At 40.9% G+C, this 21,978-nt stretch overlaps 1 protein-coding gene and 1 long non-coding RNA gene across 9 annotated transcripts; one reads left to right on the plus strand and one right to left on the minus strand.

The window, feature by feature from the left end:
• The first annotated feature begins 15,058 nt into the window (after positions 1–15,058).
• On the plus strand, positions 15,059–19,568 carry LOC124873536. 7 transcript variants are annotated; one of them, XR_007039560.1, is made up of 5 exons: positions 15,143–15,472; positions 16,702–16,757; positions 16,947–17,055; positions 17,457–18,505; positions 19,208–19,568. XR_007039560.1 is itself a non-coding variant. In XM_047374245.1 (4 exons), exons 3-4 carry the CDS (start codon positions 17,770–17,772, stop codon positions 19,330–19,332), a joined length of 861 nt encoding a protein of 286 aa, XP_047230201.1. In that variant the 5' UTR covers positions 15,059–15,071; positions 16,702–16,757; positions 17,457–17,769; the 3' UTR covers positions 19,333–19,568. The 7 variants fall into 7 exon arrangements, 5 of the variants coding, with proteins under 5 accessions (XP_047230201.1, XP_047230203.1, XP_047230200.1 ...); XR_007039561.1 differs by lacking the exon at positions 15,143–15,472 and adding an exon at positions 15,646–16,556; XM_047374245.1 differs by lacking the exons at positions 15,143–15,472; positions 16,947–17,055 and adding an exon at positions 15,059–15,071.
• On the minus strand, positions 16,766–19,260 carry LOC124873538. 2 transcript variants are annotated; one of them, XR_007039564.1, is made up of 4 exons: positions 19,184–19,260; positions 18,956–19,095; positions 17,114–17,186; positions 16,766–16,987 (listed from the first exon to the last, which is right to left on the minus strand). It is a non-coding gene; the product is annotated as an uncharacterized LOC124873538 (long non-coding RNA). The 2 variants fall into 2 exon arrangements; XR_007039562.1 differs by having other exon boundaries at positions 18,956–19,190.
• Positions 19,569–21,978: the final 2,410 nt, after the last annotated feature.

The raw sequence follows: 21,978 nt of genomic DNA on the forward strand, positions 1-21,978 counted from the left end.
CCAGGTGGTGCTGAAAAATGAAATCTTCATCTCCATAAAGCTTTTCAGCAGATGGATGCATGACGTGCTCCAAAATCTCCTGATAGCTAGCTGCATTGACCCTGCCCTTGATAAAACACAGTGGACCAACACCAGCAGCTGACACGGCACCCCAGACCATCACTGACTGTGGATACTTGACACTGGACTTCTGGCATTTTGGCATTTCCTTCTCCCCAGTCTTCCTCCAGACTCTGGCACCTTGATTTCCGAATGACATGCAGAATTTGCTTTCATCCGAAAAACGTACTTTGGACCACTGAGCAACAGTCCAGTTCTGCTTCTCTGTAGCCCGGGTCAGGCGCTTCTGCCGCTGTTTCTGGTTCAAAAGTGGCTTGACCTGGGGAATGCGGCACCTGTAGCCCATTTCCTGCACACGCCTGTGCACGGTGGCTCTGGATGTTTCTACTCCAGACTCAGTCCACTGCTTCCGCAGGTCCCCCAAGGTCTGGAATCGGCCCTTCTCCACAATCTTCCTCAGGGTCCGGTCACTTCTTCTTGTTGTGCAGCGTTTTCTGCCACACGTTTTCCTTCCCACAGACTTCCCACTGAGGTGCCTTGATACAGCACTCTGGGAACAGCCTATTCGTTCAGAAATTTCTTTCTGTGTCTTACCCTCTTGCTTGAGGGTGTCAATAGTGGCCTTCTGGACAGCAGTCAGGTCGGCAGTCTTACCCATGATTGGGGTTTTGAGTGATGAACCAGGCTGAGAGTTTTAAAGGCCTCAGGAATCTTTTGCAGGTGTTTAGAGTTAACTCGTTGATTCAGATGATTAGGTTCATAGCTCGTTTAGAGACCCTTTTAATGATATGCTAATTTTGTGAGATAGGAATTTTGGGTTTTCATGAGCTGTATGCCAAAATCATCCGTATTAAGACAATAAAAGACCTGAAATATTTCAGTTAGTGTGCAATGAATCTAAAATATATGAATGTTAAATTTTCATCATGACATTATGGAAAATAATGAACTTTATCACAATATGCTAATATTTTGAGAAGGACCTGTAATCTGTTGGGCCATCATCCATTTTGAGAGGAAACAAACTGCTACTACACCTCCGTGGATACGTTGCAGCTCACTGCCAGAAGTGACAAATAGCAGCTAAGGCCAACGCTTGGCGCTGTTAATCACCCGTAGTGTCCTGTCGATAATACGCAAGGAGGCTGCCTCTGGATAAATAGAAGGGGGTTTAATTGTCTCCATACAAACCTTTCCCGGAAGAGCTTGACAAAGTTGGAAATCAGTATATTTTTTCCTGTTTGGAGAATTTGACCATTTAGAGTTGTATGAACGTGTGACATCTCCAGCCCCCATCTTGGACACGCTGCAGTTTGCCTGCAGGCACAGCATCGGAGTAGAGGACGTTGTCATCTACCTGCTGCAACAGATGCTCGCCCACTTAGAGACCACTGGGAGGGCTGTGAGAGTTATGTTTTTTGACTTCTTTTGGTGTGAGCGCAACCCCTGTGCTTCAACAGCAGTAAAACAAAGGAGATGGTGATAGACTTAAGGAGAAGGAGACCACCTCACTCAATGGTAAATATCTGGGGGGAGGGTATTGAGTCAGTGGACAGTTTTAAATACCTGAGTGTTCACCTCAACAATAAACTGGACTGGTCCCATAACACCAACGCCCTGTACAAGAAGGGCCAGAGTCGCCTCCACCTTCTGAGGAGACTGAGGTCCTTTGGTGTGTGCAGGCCTTTGCTAAGGAGTTTTCATAACTCCGTGGTTGCCTCTGCTATCCTCTACGCAGTTGTATGCTGGGCCCCAGGAGCACAGAGCAATACAGGAAGAGACTGAACAAGCTGTTTAGGAGGGCCAGCTCTGTCCTAGGCTGCCCACTTGACTCCATGGAGGTGGTGGGTGAGAGGAGGATTTTAGCCAAGCTCACATCCATCATGGACATAACCTCTCACCCACTGCACCGGACTGTAGAGGAGCTGAGCAGCTCCTTCAGTGGCTGACTGAGACACCCTCAGTGCAGGATGGAGCGCTCCAGCAGCTCCTTTATCCCCACCGCTGTCAGGCTGTTCAAGTCTACTGTATAATAACTAGTGTAATAACCTCTGTATTTGTAAATACATGCAATCATTGTCACTTTTGCACCTGGCTTTTTTGCTGTACATACATTTTTTTTAGTTTAGTTTTATTTTATTCTTTTATTACTGCTTGTTTTTGCACATTTACCTTGTTCTTCTTTGATTGCAAAGTTTTGTCACAGTCTGTTTTTCAACTTGCCTGCTACTAACTTTCTCTCACCCCTAAGAGGCGCTGGAGCTGCAGGCCGGAGGTTTGACAGGTGTACGTCGTTGCCTCATCAGCTGGTGGACTATATGAGGTTGGTTCGCTGGCTCTTCTACGCCTGAGTGTTTTGCCTACTGTGGTAGTGTCAACCTGGCCAGCCTTTTCAGAATTTTGGAAGATCCCCTTGTTTGAGCCTTGATTAATTATCTGTTTCTTCCCTTCGTCTTAGGCTGTTCAAGCCGAGCCACCGAGCTGGGTTTCTCCCTCTGGAACTCACCTTCTGTCAAAATTGGATTCTGCTGTGCCTGGCAGCTGCCCTTGCGAGTCCTCCAGTCTGAAAGCGCAACCTGTCCACCCACCTTGCTACCTGGAACATCGGAGCGCTCCAGCCGGTTCTGTGCAGGCTCACGCCCCAGACTTACGCCCCAGACTTGTACCCGTCTCTCCCCCCTGGCGGATCGGTTGCCTCCTGAATAGTGAGCATAGATCTTGGCTTGATTTATCCGATCTGTTTCCTCAGCTCATCTCTGTCTTTCCCTTACAGCCTGACTCCTGACCACTCTGCTCGCCTCGTTCCTGAAACCGAGTAATAAAACTTTTAATTTATTTAATCTGTCTGAGTGTCCTCTGCATGTGGGTCAAGTCGGCCTTAAAAACTATGACAAGTTTTTTCATAACTTTCTGCACCCTACTGTAACAATGTCTCCATTGTGAGATCAATTAAGTCTATCTTATCTGATTCAGTCTACATTTGCTGCAGTTATGGTCAAAATGTTAATAAATACAATCTGAGGCTTCTCTTAGGATTTCAGAAGGATTTTCATGGTGTTTTGCAATGTTTATTTAGAAAACAAATCTTGGGAAGGATCACAGAATTTGATTTTTTTTCTTTGATTAAACACAAATCAGACATAGTAACAGTTGCTATAGTGATTCCACTGGAAAAATATTGTGTCTTATCTTTATACAGGTACCAAAAGTTTGCATTTAGACTTTATAACAGTGGAGCAATACTTGATTTCTTTCAGTTATATAATTGAAATCGTTTCTAAAATCCTTAGAGCTTGATAGGTCAAAACTGGGGTTGTGGCTGGGGTGTGCAAGACCCCACTGCTTGCTGGCAGCTGAGTCACCCCGGCCCAACCCCAAAGCCCTAAGTGTCTATGCTTGCAGGATCCATTGTCCCACACTTCAAGATCCATCTGATGTGTGGCATTGCATTTGTTAGGGAGGAGGGGATGGTGAGCCAAGAGTGGCAGCAGTAACACCTCTGAGCCCTCCTGAAACTTGCCTACACCTATTTGTACAACAGTAACCCATTCCTTCTACAGATCCTGAGCTACTTGCTCCACTTCAAAAAACATCATATAAAAATAAGATACAGCAAACTGGGAGCACTTTTTAAGATCAACTGGTTTTGTAGATAATTTTGTTCAGTTATCTGGCTAGGATTATATGGACTTGGTTAAACCTTTTAAAATTCTTTCATTTGCCCGTGTGTCAGGCTTCCCACTTGCAAGCTTTATATTACTGCCTAGTACACGGTAATGTCAAAGATACAGCTGGGACAGTGTAAGTGGATAAATTAACTCTGGATAAGATAGGGATCACATAAATTCACTGAACTACCTAGGGCCTCTTAACTTATAATGCACGATATGTTTTCATACTGAATCTTATTGTCAAAAGATCTAATTAAGGTACTAAAAACAGCTACACTTGAACAGCCAAGCTTTTTCACAGCAATCTGAGTAACTGTGTGGAGTGACATGGACGTTGCTGCATCCTCATTGCAGTCAGTGGATGACCTTTTGATGCCTCATGGTTGTTTACCTGACCTCAGATCTGTCTGTCCTCACTCAAAGCCCAGCAGCACAATCCTGCCTTCTTTTCCTGCACACAGTTGAACACTGAAAAACAAACTCAGTCAGTGTATAAGCAAGGTAAGATAGAGGTATCCATCACTATGCTAATTAATTCAGTTCTAGTCATGCCTTTGGTTCTTTTGAAAGGCCCCTGGAGAGCAATTATGTCTATTAGAATAAACAGACATTAATCTCGCTTAGCATAATGGTCTTTGGAAGGAAAACATTACCAGCTTATAGGGATCTACATTGTCCAAGAACATAACCACCCAATTGTAAAAGTGCAGACTGGGACCTTCAGGAGCTACATTTTCATAAGTTATCTTATTAATGAAGTTCACAGTGATAAAGGTTACAACTCTGACATCCTCTGTGCTTTCAATGTGTTCTATAGAAATTTCTAATGTAACATCCATTGTAAATATGACATTTTCTCAGCATATTTTTCTGCCCACCGACCTGAGGCATGATCTGGTCTCAGGTAGGCAGTGGTAGACACATAGTTCTGTTATTTACACAGAAGCACCAGAAAAACCTGCAATAGAAGTATTCTTTGAGAATTGGGCTCATAGTGGACATACTGTGCGTTTTTATAGGGTCAAAGTTAATTCAGAGCGTTGAACAATGCATCAAAATGACACAAAATTCAGCACCGTGTCTTAGAATACTGATAAAACACAGAGACGGGAATGAATAAGAAATAGTGTCATGCCGGGTAACCAGATGACTCTGGACCAGGCAGCAATTACTGAGACAGAATTTAAGTTCAACAGATTAATTGTAACACTGGATTGGAAAGCGAAGTCGTCCTGGGATCTGGATCTGGCAGACCATTCACTGAGGAAGATAAATATGTGAGTAGGAATGATTGGAGGAGAAGTAGAATCATGAATAAATGGAGAATGTGTCTTACATTTTTGTTTGGTTGAGTTTTTCAGAAGGGAAGGCGTGTCACGCCACGAGGACTAAGGATGCCATACAAGGCATCTGTGCAGCTGTAATTGAGGCTCTCTCTCTCTGTTTTTATCCAGTAGGTAGTGAGTCGAGTTTAAGGGTGGACAGGCAGGAGCACAGAAGATGAGGTAAGTACTTTCCTTGTGTTGTAGGTTCCAGGAAATAAGGCTGGGAATCCAGATCAGGTTTTGTGGGGGAGTTTCCATTTTGGGATAGGGCAACACAAAAACTCAAGGAGGAATTAAGGTTGAAGAACAGGAAAAAAAACAGAACTTCTGCATGTCCGATTACCACTCTGGTGAGATAACAATCTGACGCCTTCTTCAGGGTTCCTGCTGCTTAAGAGCAGTTCACTGATTAGCCCAGATGAGGATTAGCTGCGCTGCTGCACCTGCCTGTCACACCCTGCTGGAAGAGGTGAGAGAGAGAACACTGCACAAAGAACACAAACCTGTGCTCAGCTCCGCGGCATGACAAATAGGTAATCGACTTATTTTCACAAATGGAAGCACAATTTGTACAAATAAATTTTATTCCATTCTTCGTCTTCTTCTTCTTTGGTCCTATCCAGTTATAACGACAATATAGTTTTATCACCATATGCTGATGATGTAGCTGTATTTGTAAAAGATCAAAGTGACATCAATATTTTAACTGATGTTGCAAAAACATAATTGGCGAAAATTGTTTCTGCAGTTTGGAGGTCGGTCCTGTCCTCGGTCAGCATTTAGAATAGAGGAGGGATGGTTTTACCTATCTGGCCATCTATATTGGAGATGAGCAAATGGTGAAAAGAAATTAGGAAAAGGTCAAAGACAAATTTTCAAAATGGAGATTGCTACACCCTCAGACGTCATACAGAGGTAGGGTGTTAGTGTTTAATAATTTTGTGGCTTGTCAACTTTGACATCGGTTGCCGTGTCTAGAAACACCAACTGGTTTTTGGCAAAGATCCAGGCAGAGAGGGTTAGCTCTTTTGGGATACATTTCAATGGCTGCCATGAGAAGAGGGGGGCCAGGTCCTGGTCTATCTAGAAACAGCTAGCTAGAACAGCCACCTTTAGGTCACAGTTTGTGAAGAAGTTTTCATGAATTTCACTGAATTAATATGGAGAAGCATGGCAAGCTGTTTCCTTGGGCATATGGGTAGGCTAAAATTGGTTTTGCTTTGTTTTTAACTTTGTCTTTAACTTAAATCTTTACACTTGGGAACATTGCCTCCTTTTACTAGGGTGTTTCAAGGTGTGCAATCTTTTGAAAAGGGCAAAGAAGGACATGTCTTATTACTGGTTGTTGGGTTAGGGTTGGAGCCTCTGATATGTGGTTTGAGACTGGATGTGAGTGATTGCTCCATGCTCGGGCTAGCAAGGGCATGTCACAGTTCAAAGATTGTAAGCTTAAAACTGCTGGTGCACATAACGGGGTTGACGTTTTTTGATGCTCGAGCACTAGCTCCAGTGCTGAGAGTGAACTTAGTGCGACTGATCCAAAAGGTACTGGATCTATGGAAAGAAAGGCTTTCTGCAGAAGATTAGACATTTCTTTTAAAGTATGGATGGCAACAAAGAAGTTATACTGAACTTATTGGATGTGTTTCCTGATTTCCATTTGGCTCCTGTGTTCACAGTTTAAATGGTCCTCTTTTGAAAATCTGATTTCCAGAGGAACTCAGTCAAACAAACAGACATTTTACCTGTATGTCTGTTCTGTGGTCTATCTGAAAATATCTTTTTACAGAAAACAGGAGACTTGTACCTCTTTTTACTGGCTTAAACTTTTTAGTTCTTTTGGCATTGTTTTTTCCATTACTATTTTCATTGCTGGTGTAAAAAAAAAACTAAAGTAAAATGCCCAGACAAACTGCAGGCATAATTAACATGTGATTTAATAACTGCGTGGAAACTGAATTTTAAAGCCAGGCTGCATCTGGAAATTTTCTTCTGAGGGATAAATAAAGAGTTATTCTATTCTATTCTATTCTATTCTAATATCCAAGAAGTTTAACATTGAATATCTTTCATTGACTGAGAAAATGTTTTATCAAAGATCAAATATTTTTTCTGTGTACAATTGAAGCCAACATTCTTCCTGTTGCTTTCTTAATGGAGTATATACTAACCTCAATATTTAGTACATTTAGTTGTTTAATTGGCTCACTAGATGTTTTTGGATACATAGATGGCCTTAACTCAGCAATAAAATGGCAACACAGTATACAGAGCCAAGAGGCCAAAGCAAGGGATTTCCATGATTCATGACTTTAAGCTTCCAGATTAGTCACAGATGAGGGTGGTGGATAGTGTATTGAGCTTCTTGCTTCCCACTTCAAAGCTCCACTTTTAAAGAATATTTACACCTTGAGATGAACATACTACCAGGAAGATGTTGGCAAATGTCTTTCTGCTTTACAAACGTTTCTGGCAGAAATAACACAAAATTCCCAAAAGATTTTTAAAATTTTATGGATGCAATGCAAAATGTAAGCTTTAATAATAGGTTTAGAGAATTTATTTTGGTCCACAGTTGAATGGGGATTTCAAAAGGCATTTGTTATGAATCCATTGGAATATTCATACTTGACACTCCAGGCTAAACTTATATGTAGTCTATATAGCTATCAAATCATCTAGGGTATATTATTATTTGTTTCTATGCCATTTTCATAGAAACTGAAACCACACATTCATAATAAAATAAGAGATGTATATACGTTGTCTTGCATTCACACTCCTTGATGTTTCGAAAATTGTTTGTTAAAACAACAAACTACAACATGTTTTTTGGCATTTTATGTGAAAAACCAACACCAATCAGTGCAGAATTGTGAAGCAGAAGGAAAATTATGCATGGTTTTCAAGTCAAAATCTGCAAAGTTGCATCTTGCATTTTAATTTTAAATCAATTGCCTTCAGAAGTCATTTGTTATGTAGCTATCATTCATCTACATACAATTAATCTCTGTCTCACTGCTGTTGCTCCGTGAAGGCCTCAGAGGTCTGTTAGAGAATACTGGTAACAAACAAAATTGTGAAGATCAAGGAACATACATAGTTAGGTTTAAAGTTGTGAAGATGCACTGTTCAACCCATCATCCAAAAATGCACAGTATGGAACAACTGAAAACCCACTAAGACATGACCATTCATGTAAACTAAGGCAAATAGAGCATTATTCAGAGAAGATGCCAACAGGCTGACAGTAACTCTGCAGAAGCTGCAGAGATCCATAGCTCTGGTAAGAAAATAGGTCTTCTCAAATTTGGTCTTTATGGAGAAGTGGCAAGAAAAAAGCCATAGAAATTCTGGTTAAAGTAAACAGTTTCAAACGAGTTGCTCTGGTCAAAGAAGCCCAAAATTAACCTTTTTGGCCTTTGCTCAAAGCTTTGCACATCCCTCTGAACCGTGGAACCGGTGGGCCGGTACCTACTTTTGGTCATCAAAGATGTAAAATAATTAGAAAAAGTTACAGAAATAAAATGGAACTCTTCAATAGATACGATTGGTATCAGTTTGATATCCTCGTTAGTGTCCATTTTTATTGTTTATGATGAAACGTAAAATAACAGATTTTTTTGGCACAATGCCAACGAAAGTGAAGGGAATTTCAGCTGCAGATATTCCATCTGTGGTTTACTGTACTTTAACCTGTGGGGATGCTTCAGCGGATGGGTCTGCTGCTCCCCCTGGCTTGTTTGCCGCAGCACACATGGAGGATAACCCTGGGTGTGGCGCTGCTGCCTCGGCTGTCCATACTATATCTGGTGGGTGTCATCCAGTGAGCAATTTAATCTACAGCACATGTTTATCTGTCTGCCTTTGTTAATTTGGTCACTGTTCTTTCGCCGTGATAACCGCTCCTCCAGAAAAATATTTGCCCCCTTCCGGCCCGACTGTATAATCCTCCATTGCTCCAGAGCTCCCAGCTTCCACATCTTCTTCTTCTACAAGCCAGGCAGAAGTTCACTGCTCAAGCGACTGTTGCAGGGATCTGACAAAGTCTCACCAACCAGACGACCCAGCAATTCTCTCAAGGTGTAACACAGAAAAGCCGGTTTGTTCAACCACAGTGGTTTCAAGATTTCAAGAGGCTAACGCTGTGTCAAAAGCGGGCAAAAATATTCTGCACTCAGTGTCGCCTTTGGACCATTAAAGGACTGGGTTCGGGATTAAGCAAAACTAATGAAAATGCTTTCTCTGTGCTTGGATTCCATACCTGGAAAAATGCTGTGTGCTCTTTTCAAAAACATGAAAGCAGCAAATATAGAGAGGCTGTAGTTTATGACAACATGTATTCATCCCAAGAACAGACTATTTTGTCCCGGCTTGACGCCCAGCTCAAAGTTAAACAACAGCACAGACGCGACATGCTAGTTAAGGAGATAGCTTTCATCATGTATCCCATGGGTCAGGGCATGGCACTAGTTAGTAATAATCCAACAAACAGCATCCTTTACAAGTTGTTGGAATTACGCGCACAGGATTGTCCTGAAATGTACCAGTGGTTGGCAGACAGAAACCATATGAGCCATGACATAATAAATGAACTGAGTAATTCAGTTTCTCATTCAATATTGTCCCAGATTATTTCACCTATTCGTGGGGAGTTTTATGCAATATTAGCAGATGAAACTAGAGACATTTCAAACAAAGAGCAGTTAGTGGTTCTTTTCCACTGTGTTGACGACAGTTATGTCCCTCACCAGGACTTTATTGGTCTATTCGACTTGCCGCAGACTGACGTCTCCACCATCCTCACTGCACTAAACGACGTTCTTGTCCGCTGCAACATTTTGCCCAGTATGTGCCGTGGACAGGCATATGATGGGGCGGCAAGTATGTCTGGACATTTGAATGGAGTTGCAGCAAACTTCAAACGGGACAATCCAGCAGCTGTTTATGTGCATTGCTTTGCGCATTGTCTTAATTTATGTTTGCAAGAAACAGGGAAAGAATGTAAAATCATAAGAGATGCACTGGATTTTGTGCCAGAAGTTGCACATATTGTGAAGCAATCTCCCGGTAACAGTAACCTGCGCACTCTTTGCCCAACGAGATGGACAGTGCGCACAGGTGCAGTGAAATCTGTCCTTGATAACTACGTTTTACTTTCCACACTGATGACTGAAATAAATGAAGAATCATACAGCGATGCTGGTAGGAAAGCTGGGGGAATTTTGGCTGCGCTGGACAAATTTAGCACATTTTTTGGTCTGCATCTGGCGCTCATGTGTTTTTCTCCAACTGAGCAGGTGTCTAGAACCTTACAAACTGTAAACATATCATTACAGGATGCACAAAAGGCTGTAGCTTTGACAAGGAACTTCATTCGGAGAAAGAGGTCAGATCACGTTTTTGAGGAGTTTTATAAAAACGTTTTGAAACACTTGCAAGGTCTCACAGACGCCCCAAGTGATGCCCCAGCAACAGAAACGCCATGCTAGACTGTCCCAATTCCAACACTACACCCTACGCCCCTCTATGAGGTGTTTACTTTGTACAAGTGCATGTAAGGGTTGAAGTGCTCAGGTTACAAGCGTGCAAAATTGGAGAATTGGGATAGTAGAGGTTACGTCATCGACTTGCACCTCTGCACTGTAACTGCAACATCAAAAAGGGCAGGAACCAGCGCTGTTTCCACAGTCTTGCTGCTAAAAAAACTATTTAAAACTGCAACAAGCAATTGTTTTGAGAAGAAGAAAGTGCAGGAAGCGACGGAGGTTTATACACCAGATTCTCGCCGCGCCAGTGTTTGTTTGAAAGGTAACTTCAGTGTTCTGGCCTAATGACTGCCCAGACTCGCTCTGAACCCAGTGGTTTCTTACAATGTTGAGCCTGGAAAACCAGTAAAAAAATAAATTTGTCAGCTTGCTGTCTAAAGTTTACGCAGTTCTTATTATTCTGATTTGATGGCTGGTTACGTTGACGGTTGTGATTGGCTTTTGCTCAGAACGTCATCTGCAGCAGTGAATTGCGGGTAATGTACTTCGGCGAAGTCTGCTTCGATGCGGGCTTCGCCGAATGGCGGATGTGGGGCACAAATGGGGCGGGGCTAAGGACCACTCTGGAGACACACTGGGACACACTACGCACTCGAACCCATCAACGGGAACGCGCAATTCAGGGACACAAGGGTGGAAGTGCGAGTATTGGGACAGGGCCAGGAAGAGAGTCTGCACACACATTCCAGAACCCAGTGGATTATTATAGAAAAATATACTTTGAGGTCCTGGATCTACTTGATGGTGAATTGAAGCTGCGTTTTGAACAGAGAGACTTGCATGTCCCAGCTGCTCTGGAGCACATGATTATTTCCGCCGCTAAAAAAAGAGACTCCATCTTTCCCTTCTCTAATAATGGCTCTCTACAAGAGTGATTTTGACGGTGACACTCTCCGTGCGCAGCTGGGAATGTTGCCGGACGTGATTCAGACTTCTGGGATTGAGCGAGGCCCAACAATAGCCTCAGTAGCGTCGGCAATGAATGCCACTCCTGTGGCAAAAAATCTACACCCAGAGGTGCACAAACTGTTGAAATTATTCTACACCATCCCTATGTCCACTGCCAGTGCTGAGAGGTGTTTCTCATCCCTTCGTCGTATCAAGACGTATTTAAGATCAACAATGACCCAGAGAAGACTGAATGGCTTGATGTGCGCCCACACACACAGGGAGGTTTTGACCACAGTGGATGCTTTGAGGGTAGCCAGAGACTTTATCCAGCATAATGACACTTCTTCGGAAAGTGTGTTGGGTGGTGAGGTATAATGGGCCTGACCAATTTCAAGTGCCTTCTGCAGTCTATGCTCTGAACATGCCATGGTGGCAGCATCATGCTGTGGGTATTCCTTCTATAAGCAGGGACAGGAATGCCAGTCAGAGGTGACAGAAAAGTGTGTTTCCTGTCTACTGGAGCAATTCCAGAAGAAAACCTGCTAGAGGCTAAAAAAGGGCTTGAAACTGAGGCAAAGGTTCAGCTTCCAACTGGCTGACAATCCAAAACATACAGTCAGACCTACAATGGATTGGTTTCATTCAAAGCATCTTAATCTGTTAGAATGGCACAATCAAAGTCCAGACTAAAATTAAATTAGGAATACAGTTAAACAAATTGCAGCTAAAAGTAAGTCTGTGTAATTATCAACTCAACAGTGCGTGAACAGAAAGGCAGACTTTATTCATAAAAAACAAAATAAAAGACTTGTATATACAGTGCATATATCTATATCATATATACTTCACAATTAGTCATTATTTTGTGCTGGTCAACCACATAAAATTCCAATAAATACATTAAATGGGAAAACAGTATAAAGCCAAGTTAAGTCAAATATAAATGAAATCAACTACTAGTTAGCACGGGACAAAAACCTTTTCAAAGATTCTTATCAGCAAAATTAAAAGAGTGCAGAAGAACAAAAAGTATAATGTTTTGGAGGAATGTTGCAACAACAGAATCCCCTTGAGTAAATGACTCAGCATCTCATAGTTTCCGGTGTTTGTGTGTTTAAGTGTCTTTAATCTCTTTGGTGTGTTTTCAGGCCATAACATTCAGGGATAAAGCTGTTCCACATTCTGGTGGTACATGATTGTATTATCTTAAGCTGTTTTCCATATGGAAGCAGATGAAAGACTTAGATTTTAAGGTGTTTAATACACATTTGTATACAGTTCGCCTTTACTTTTTCCCCCTGGTAGTGTGTGGCACCCCAACCTGACTTTGTCCCAGCTTGTTTGAGTGTGGTATTCATGACTCAGCAACTGTATCACAGTCCTTTAACAATTTAAGTAAAAGTTCCTTTAGGAAGAACTTTGGAGAAGTTTGGCCAGGTTTTAAAAAGTAGACATTCATGGTAGACATATTTATTTAAGCAGCATTTTATACAATATGTGACCTCCATAGTGATATATTTATCTATGATAAATAAAAAAACATGATTTTATGACCTTTAGAAAAACATATATTAGTACTCAAGAATATAATGCAAAACTTCCTGTTTCAGGCTTTGGTGCCTCTTTGCCTCTTTGCTCACAGTTGAGGGGGAAATTCTGGGCAAATTGCCATGTAAAAGATGGCAATTTGCCCAGAAGCTGACAAAGAGAGGACGCTGTCTTTCAAAACAGATATAAGACAGAAGGCTGAGAAGAGAAAAATGCTGTAAGATTATGAGATACCCCACACTTTCACACCTTTCATAGGTATTTTATGTTCATAGCAAGATATTTTGTATGAGCTTTAGATTGTTTAATAATCTGTTACTGAAGATTTGCTTTAATTTAAAGTAAGCAGGTTTTATCCACAAGCAGAAAAGGTTTAAAACGTAACGAGGAGGATTCAAACAGAACCAGAAGATCTGTGAGAGAAGCGTTAAGTCAAAGTGACAAAGTTTTGAGGGAGAGCAGCAACTATTTGTTAACTAGCAAGACCTGAGTGTGAGAGCAGAGTTTTTCTGGGAAAGCAGTGCAACATCTGAAAAAAAAAGGAATTTTGCAAATCAAAAACATTTTCACTTAGATTTTTGTAAGAAATATTTGCCTATGGATTGTTTGAGGAAATTAATTCCTGTTGTACCTGAAGCAATTAAATATTTCCCTTATACCTCTAATATTAATCATCATGGTGGCAAACACAAATATTTTTTTGTAAATGGATAACTCTTTGTCCTTTTTGTATGAGTAAATGACAAGCCACTAAAAGGCAGTTTTCAAGGTGACTTCCAAAGCCATAGTTCTTAAACTCATTTCTAGTTACAAAATAAACTAAATATAATCCCAAAAGATGTGATGCAGTGAATATATTTCTGTTTTGTAATTGTTTTTATTATAAGAATATGTTTACACCTGTGGCAGTCATCCAGTTGAATACTTATTCTAGTCCAATAACTGCAAAAGCCTTTGACTTGGTAACATGCATAAATCACAGAGAGCAGCAGACCAGAGCGAACTTTCTGAAAACTCATCTGCAAGAAATACATCTCCTCTTTGGCTCACATTAGCCTTGCCAGAGTTAAACATTTTGGCCCCACAAAAACAACAAAAAAGAACTAAAGCGCTTCCATGAAAACTGTCAGTGACTCAGCTGTGAGCAAAGAAAAACAAAAAAAAAATGCATTCATTTAAAAAAAAAAAAAAAACAAATTATATAATTTTACATTATTTGAGAATTCAAAATCCCACTTTATAAGTAAAAAAATAAAGAATTCATTATGTCTTCTGACAGTATGGTCTTTGTGCTTCCTTTTCCAAATGACCTGGTGTTGGATTATTTAATTTACCAACCAAAGAATAATTTGTACTTGTCGTCATCCGCTTTATCCAAGACCGGGTCGCGGACCGGGCAGCAGACTCAGCAGAGACGCCCAGAAGTCCCTCTCCCCAGACGCCTCCTCCAGCTCCTCCGGGGGGAGCCCAAGGCGTTCCCAGGCCAGCCGAGAGACATAGTCCCTCCAGCGTGTCCTGGGCCGTCCCCTGGGCCTCCTCCCGGTGGGATGTGCCTGGAACACCTCTATGGAAGTAAATATGTGCCATCAGGAATTGAATAAAAAATGCCTCTGAAATTTGAATGTTGTATATTAGTGCTTACTTTTTCAGTGTTAAAACAAATTCAGAATATATTTATAACCTAAAACAAAATTCAGCGTCATTATTTGTACATGGTTGCAATTTTCATTTTTAAAAAAAATCACTATTCCAAAGTGATCAAATTTTCAGTTTAATTTTTCAGTGTTAAAAAATTCAGCATATAAAAAATTCAGCTTTTCAAAATTCAAATACAATAGTTTAATTGTCCTCAAATTCAACTTGCTCAAATTCGCTGTCTCAAATTCAGCATCTAAAAATTCGCTGTAAAAATGGCAAGGTTACTTCAGGTCACAGACATTAGCAATGGATGTCAGATTCCAACACCCAGCCAATCACATGACGCATCACCGAGGCTGGCGACCATGGAGGCGAACGCAAACCCTACGGTGAGTTTAATGCTTTCATATTTCTGTAGTATATTTTATTTTGCGCATGATGGGTGGCGACTTTCTGGGTTGTTTGTATGTTGTCTTAGGTGAGACTGAGATGGGCAGTCTTAGTAAAGTTCTAATTTTTCAGGAGATACTACCGCTAATGTAGTAAGCTAATATGGCTGCCTTTTATAGGGCTTGGGAATGGACGTCACGCCGCATTGCACTCTGGGATTGCTGCCGCCATATTGCCGGTAGAAACACCGGTGTTGCTAACAGAAGCTACCAGTAAAAATAGTGGGTCGTGAGCGGAGCAAGTCACGGATTCCGTATAGAAACAAGTCAGACAGCGTATCGAGACATTGATACCTTGAAAAAAATCCAGTCAGTGAACGGGCTCGACCCGTACGAACACAGTGAGTGGAGCAGCAACTTAAACGAGCTTCCAGAAGTAACGGTCCCAGACGTTTTTGATTATATTGTGTGTGGAGTGAGTGCCTACACACACGAGCAATTCTAAAATTACAAATCCCTGGAAGCTCATCTGTAGTTTATTAACGGATGGGTGCAGGATCTTCAGATTTACAGAGTAAATCACCTCAACACTGTTATCACCAAGTTACGTGCAGATAGCATGTAAACAAAAACATGCGTCTCCCAAACAACGGTTCTTAGCCCACTACACGTTTGGTAACAGTGCAATGCTAAACAGTTATGTCAAGTGTTGTTTCTGATGACTAATGTAAACAATGACAAACCCAGTCAGGGTCGGAAACGTAAAATTCGTAGATCGGCTTCCCAACAGATAGCAAAGACACGCTTAGACATATGAAGCTTAGCAGCTTATGTACTGCTTTTTAGCCAAGAGAAAAAGATTTAAATATTATTACATGAAAATTACTTGAGTGGAAATGCAGAGAACACACCAAGATGTGTCGTGTAATGTTAGTGAAGGTGATGTTAGGTCGCCTAACAACGGCCACCCAGCTCTGACAGCTGAGCTACATAGTTTTTCTTCCACGTTGAAAAAACCGTAATCTATTTGGGATCCTCTATCCTTTACGGCCACGAGAATGACTGTGGCAGTTAAAGACGCTACAAAACATTACCATTTTATCGTTTCTTTTTATTGTTTAATCCAAACAAAACCGCGCCGATCCAACTAAGTACCCGCGACTACTTGCGTCTTCTACCGCTTGATCCTAAATGCTTCAAGGAGGGGTTGTGAACACTTCCGACATTAATTATAACCACAACCCCATTCTGTTCAACTACTGTATTATTCATGTGGCTTCATTTATGAATGAATTAATACATTTATTGTTGTTACATCATCCAAAATACTACTTCTCTTATCTGACAAGTGTTGATGTACAGTATTAATTTACATTGTTTTTACTTTGCGGTACAAAACGTCGTTCTGTTACCTAGTAACACTATAAACAACCCCCTTTGCTTTTTCAGTTGATTTTTAACTCATTTTGAAGAAAATATATGCTTGTAAGTACATCTGTTAACTTATTTTAGATTAAATATAATTTAATTTATATTACTGTGATTTCTCAATACTAACCTGATTTCAAAATACTTTTATGTTACTGACAATTTTTTTGACATGTTTTTTTTTCTTTTTTGTCTTTTCAAGGAACTTTTGCTGGATGTAATGAAGAGGTCTTCATTATGTGGACTATCCCTATTTAAGTAATTCATAGCACTTTAAGAGCGCCTTTGCACTTTATTAAAAGCACTTTATCTAGCACTTTAACAAACACTTTATTTAGCACTGCACTTTAGGCATGGATTTGCACATAATCATTTGCACACAAGTTTACATTTTTATTGAATATGTATTGAGTATTTTAGTGATGAGCATGTAGCCTTTTGTTCCAGGCTCTGCACATCTGCTCCTCATTAAGAAGTGGCGTGGGTGTCTGTGAAAGGAGAATTGTTAGTCAGAACAAATAAGGTCTACTGTTGTGAAACTTGAGCAAGTGTTTATGTAAGTCTGTTTAAAAGTGTCAGTGAAGGAGAAGTGTTGTGCTAAGGAAGTGTCTCACCTGTCTTTTCTGTGTCCTCTCCAGGGTGTTTGGACAAATACTTCCCCAGGGGTCCAGACACCATTTATAGGTTCTGGGAGAGACCATGGAAAATGTGGGGGATTTGTGCACTTAGTATTTGTGAGGTTTTATGGTGTTTGGGTGTGTAGGTTTGAAAAAAATATATAAAATATTTATAAAAAGTAAGGGGGAATATGTATATATTTGATAAAATGTATGTTTGAGTTGGAAATTGTGAGATGTTAAATTCCATGTAGAGAATGGTTTAGTCCTTTTATCAGCTGTGCCTATTTAAGGCTGCAATTGTGTCTTGTTAAGGTTTTTTTTTTTTTGATGCTGTTAGGCTTGATGGTGTGTGCCTGAATAAATCCACTGCTACTTCCACCTTCCTCTGCCGTCACTCTTATTTCTCACTGGTAATCCAGCCGCAAAGGCCTCTGGTTGACAAGTGGTGTCAGGAGAGGGATGCTCAAGCTACAGTGACAAGATGATGAACTAGAGGTGGGAAAAAGCCAGGGCAAGAGGACGAGCCTGAAGGAGTTGGAGCTTCATCTGGTCTAGAGGCCCTGGCAATAGCCAATCCTGAGGACAGGTTGGAGGAACTGGCAGAGTTGGTGAAATCTCTTTTGCAGTCTCAGGCAGCCAGAGACCAGAAGATGGAGAAAGATTTCTCTCAGGAAAAAAGGTGGAAAAGCATGCAGCATCAATTTCAACAAATTCAGCTTCAAATAAATGCTGTAATTGATAAACCGGATTATTCTGAAGCACAACCTCTCCCCACAACATCTGAAGTACATGGCAATGAATCAGATGGTGGTGACATCCAGGTGGCCCATGGTACCAGGTCTATAATTGAACCAAAATCTCTCCACTTATCTGTGGATGATGACATTGAACATTTCTTGACCACATTTGAGAGGATGGCCCAGGTGTGTCGCTTGTCCAGAGAAGAGTGGGCTGTTCGTCTCATCCCCCTGTTAACAGGGAAAGCTCGCACAGCTTTTGTTCTTATGGATATAGCAGACTCTGAGAACTATGACAAAGTGAAAGAAGCAATTCTGGCAAAGTATGAGATCACGGCTGACACTTATCGACGCCGCTTCAGATCCCTGAGGGTTGAACCAGGTGAAACGCCACATGAACTTTATGTAAGATTGAAAGACTTGTTTTCAAGATGGGTTAAACCTGAAAGATCTACTGGACAAGAAATTTCTGAGCAGATAATTCTGGAGCAGTTTCTGAGAATGGTTAATCCAGAGTTGGAGATCTGGATACGTGAGCGTGACCCAAAAACGGCCAAAGAAGCAGCTGGCCTGGCAGAGGTTTTCACATCAGCCAGGAAGGGGAGCAAGAGCACCTATTTTGGCCGGGAGACCCACTATGCCCAACCAAGTAAGTCCACTGGGTGTTGAACAGGGGTCTGGTCAAGTCCAGGCCAGAAATGTTTCTAGTTCACGGCAGCTTCTCTCCCAAAGACCTCACCATGTTAAAAAGTCATTTCCCAAGTCGTCAGACCAAGATTTAAGATGTTATAATTGTAATAACTTTGGCCATACACAACACATTTGCCCTGCCCTGAAATCAGAGCCATCTCTTTTGTGTGCAGTTCCAAGACCAGCCACAGAGATGGTAGAAAAGAAAGTTTGCACTGTTCCTGTTCTAGTTAATGGGCAAAAAGAGGAAGCTTTGCTTGACTCTGGGTGCTTCCAGTCTCTGGTGCACGCTAGCTTGATCTCAGAAGAAAGGCTAAGTGGGGTGGGGGCTAAAATAAGTTGTGTGCATGGAGATGAACATGTTTACCCTACAGCTGAGGTTTATTTGACAGTGGGAGGTCAGACGTACCTGTCGCAGGTAGCGGTAGTCCCCTCTTTGCCATATTCAGTTATACTTGGGAATGATATCCCCACTCTATTTGACCTTATACATCAGTCAGACCAAGGGTTCACTGACAGAGACACCATACCAGCAGAATCATTGAAACCCTGTCATGTAGTCACAAGAGCAAGTGTTTGTGTAAAGTCTGTTTAAAAGTGTCTGAAGGAGAAGTGTTGTGCTAAGGAAGTGACTCACCTATCTTTTCTGTGTCCTCTCCAGGGTGTTTGGACAAATACTTCACCAGGGGTCCAGACACCATTTATAGGTTCCGGCAGAGACCATGGAAAATGTGGGGGATTTGTGCACTTAGTATTTGTGAGGTTTTATTGTGTTTGGGTGTATAGGTTTAAAATATATATATATAATATTTATAAAAAGTAAGGGGGAACATGTATATATTTGATAAAATGTATGTTTGTGTTGGAAGTTGTGAGATGTTAAATTCCATGAAGAGAATGGTTTAGTCCTTTTATCAGCTGTGCCTATTTAAGGCTGCAATTGTGTCTTGTTAAGGTTTTTTTTTGATGCTGTTAAGCTTGATGGTGTGTGCCTGAATAAATCCACTGCTACTTCCACCTTCCTCTGCCGTCACTCTTATTTCTCACTGGTAATCCAGCCGCGAAGGCCTCTGGTTGACACTGGATCATATTTTTGATAGACTCCGTGATCGTTTGGAGCACGTTCTTGAACGTATGCCCCTGGATCTGGATTTCTTAGACTTTTATCTGCACTCAAGATTTTGTTTTTTTAAATGCCTTGTCTTGTCAGGTAGATGTTCCTTCAAATATTTTGGATGCACTGGCTCATTTGCACAGACTAATTTATTTAGAAAAACAAAGTGAAGAACAACAAACAACTGTTGTGCATATTGAACAAGGACCAGCTGGGTCCTTGCTCAGACTACCTTTGCAGTCTTTTAGAACTCCTTCTCCCTGTCCCATGCATCGCCAAACTTTTGGGTATATCCAGTCGGACTGTATATCGATGGATGGCAGAGTCACGTCTTTCAGTGAGGGCATTATACACCACCATGTCAGATGATGACTTAGACCAATGTGTGAGAGACATTAAATCCAGGCAGCCTCACTCTGGGTACCGAATGGTAAAGGCCCTTTTGCAAGGCAGGGGACTGAGGGTGCAGTATGATAGAGTCTGAGCGTCCATGCATCGTGTAGACACCATTGGAATGGCATCACGTATGGTCCAGCCAGGATGCATAGCTCGACGGACGTACTCAGTTCCTGGCCCTCAGTCTTTGATGCACATTGATACCAACCACAAATTAATAGGGTAAATCATTTATCTTTTTCAGTGACGGCCTTCGAACTTTGAAGTATGCTTGTTAAATAGATTCAACCCGTAGCATTTTTTTTTTCTTTCATAGCATGTCCTATACCTTTTGGAAATAAAAGCTCAGCTTTTTTCAGTATTATATACAGTGTCCTGCATGTTGTGCTACAACATAGCCAAACATAAGCAGTACCTGATCTTCCTCTGCAGACCTCGCTTCAAATTAAATTTAAATAAAAACTTTCCTTATTCCAAAGGGAAATTAAATGTTGTAACTCATTAATTTAGGTTATTCAAAGAGTTATTGCAGATGGTGATGGCTGTTGGCAGGAAAGATCTCTTGTAGTGTTCTGTATCACAGTCAATCTAAAGAAGCCTTTGACTGAAAATTCTCTATTTTCTCAAGATAGTCTCATGAAGATGTTGTCAGGGTCAGGGTTGTCCAGCATTTTCTTTTTATGAAGAATCCTTCTTTGCATAAGTATCTCAAGAGGTTCCACATTTGTCCCCAGAACAGAACCAAACTTCTTTATCAGGCTGTTGAGCCTTTTTAGGTCTCTGGTTCTGATACTCCTGCACCAACATATGACGGCAGAAGAGATGACGCTCTCAACAGCAGACTGATAGAAGATCTGCAGCATCTTCCTGCAAACCTTGAAGGAACTTAGCTTCCTCAATAAGTCCAGTTTGCTCTGTCCCTTCTTACAGACATGCATAATGTAAGAGAAGCAAGCCTCTTTGGTGACTATATTTAATGATAATGATGACATATTTTCTGTTTTTTTAGGTACAACATTGTTATCTTTGGTGGCATTGATGGTTTCTCTCGAAAGGTGCAGTATCTTCTATAAATGCATAAATGCAGAATTTTATAAGCTATGAAATTTATTGTTACATCTTTGCTGTGTTGTGCAGATAATGTATCTTGGTACAGCTCCCAACAACCTGGCATCTACCTCACTGGCTTTCTTTCAGGGTTCAGTGGAGGAGTTTGGTTTCCCCCTCAGGTAAAGGTTTACAGTCCATCTTAATCCTTTTGAGCCAAGGAAGAAAGATTTTCTCCAAAACATAGGAGCTTGTTTTATATCAATAGGTTTTGAGTAATGATGAAAAAGTGAAACCTCACTGTAGAACAAGACATTTTCCAATTTTATAACTTAGAATTTTGGAATAATATCTAGTTCCACTGTCAGATTATATCGCTTATAACTATTACTTTTTCATCAATATTAAGAACTTATAGACTTAAAAGAAGCTTGCTGAAAAGTTACTTGTAAGTTGGTTTTGTCTTGTGTCAAGTGTCCTAAGACATTTGCGCTAAAAACTATTCCAGATACTCAGTAAGATTTTTCACTTTTTGCAGTGAAAGTCCCATTAGCTGCAGTTGGTTCTTACACTTTAGATTAGTACACTGGCTTGCTTTCTGTTATAGAAAAAATTTTGAAATGTTGCTGTTTGATTATAAATCTCTAAGATGTATAGAGCAAAAATACATTTCTGAATCTACTAGAACTTTGTAATCAGTTAGAACCAAAAGGTGACAGCTTTCATACATGTTAATTAAGGCCGGTTTTCTGAAAGGTTATTCTCAGAACGGCTAATAAAAAGTGTTCCTGTACTTTGTCACAGTGTAAAATTCAGTAGAGTTTAGTTGTAACCATGTTCCTAAATTTAAATTAAGTCAGAATTTTAAACTTATA

Source organism: Girardinichthys multiradiatus, chromosome 9 (assembly GCF_021462225.1).
Source record: "Girardinichthys multiradiatus isolate DD_20200921_A chromosome 9, DD_fGirMul_XY1, whole genome shotgun sequence".
Taxonomy (NCBI): Eukaryota; Metazoa; Chordata; class Actinopteri; order Cyprinodontiformes; family Goodeidae; genus Girardinichthys; species Girardinichthys multiradiatus.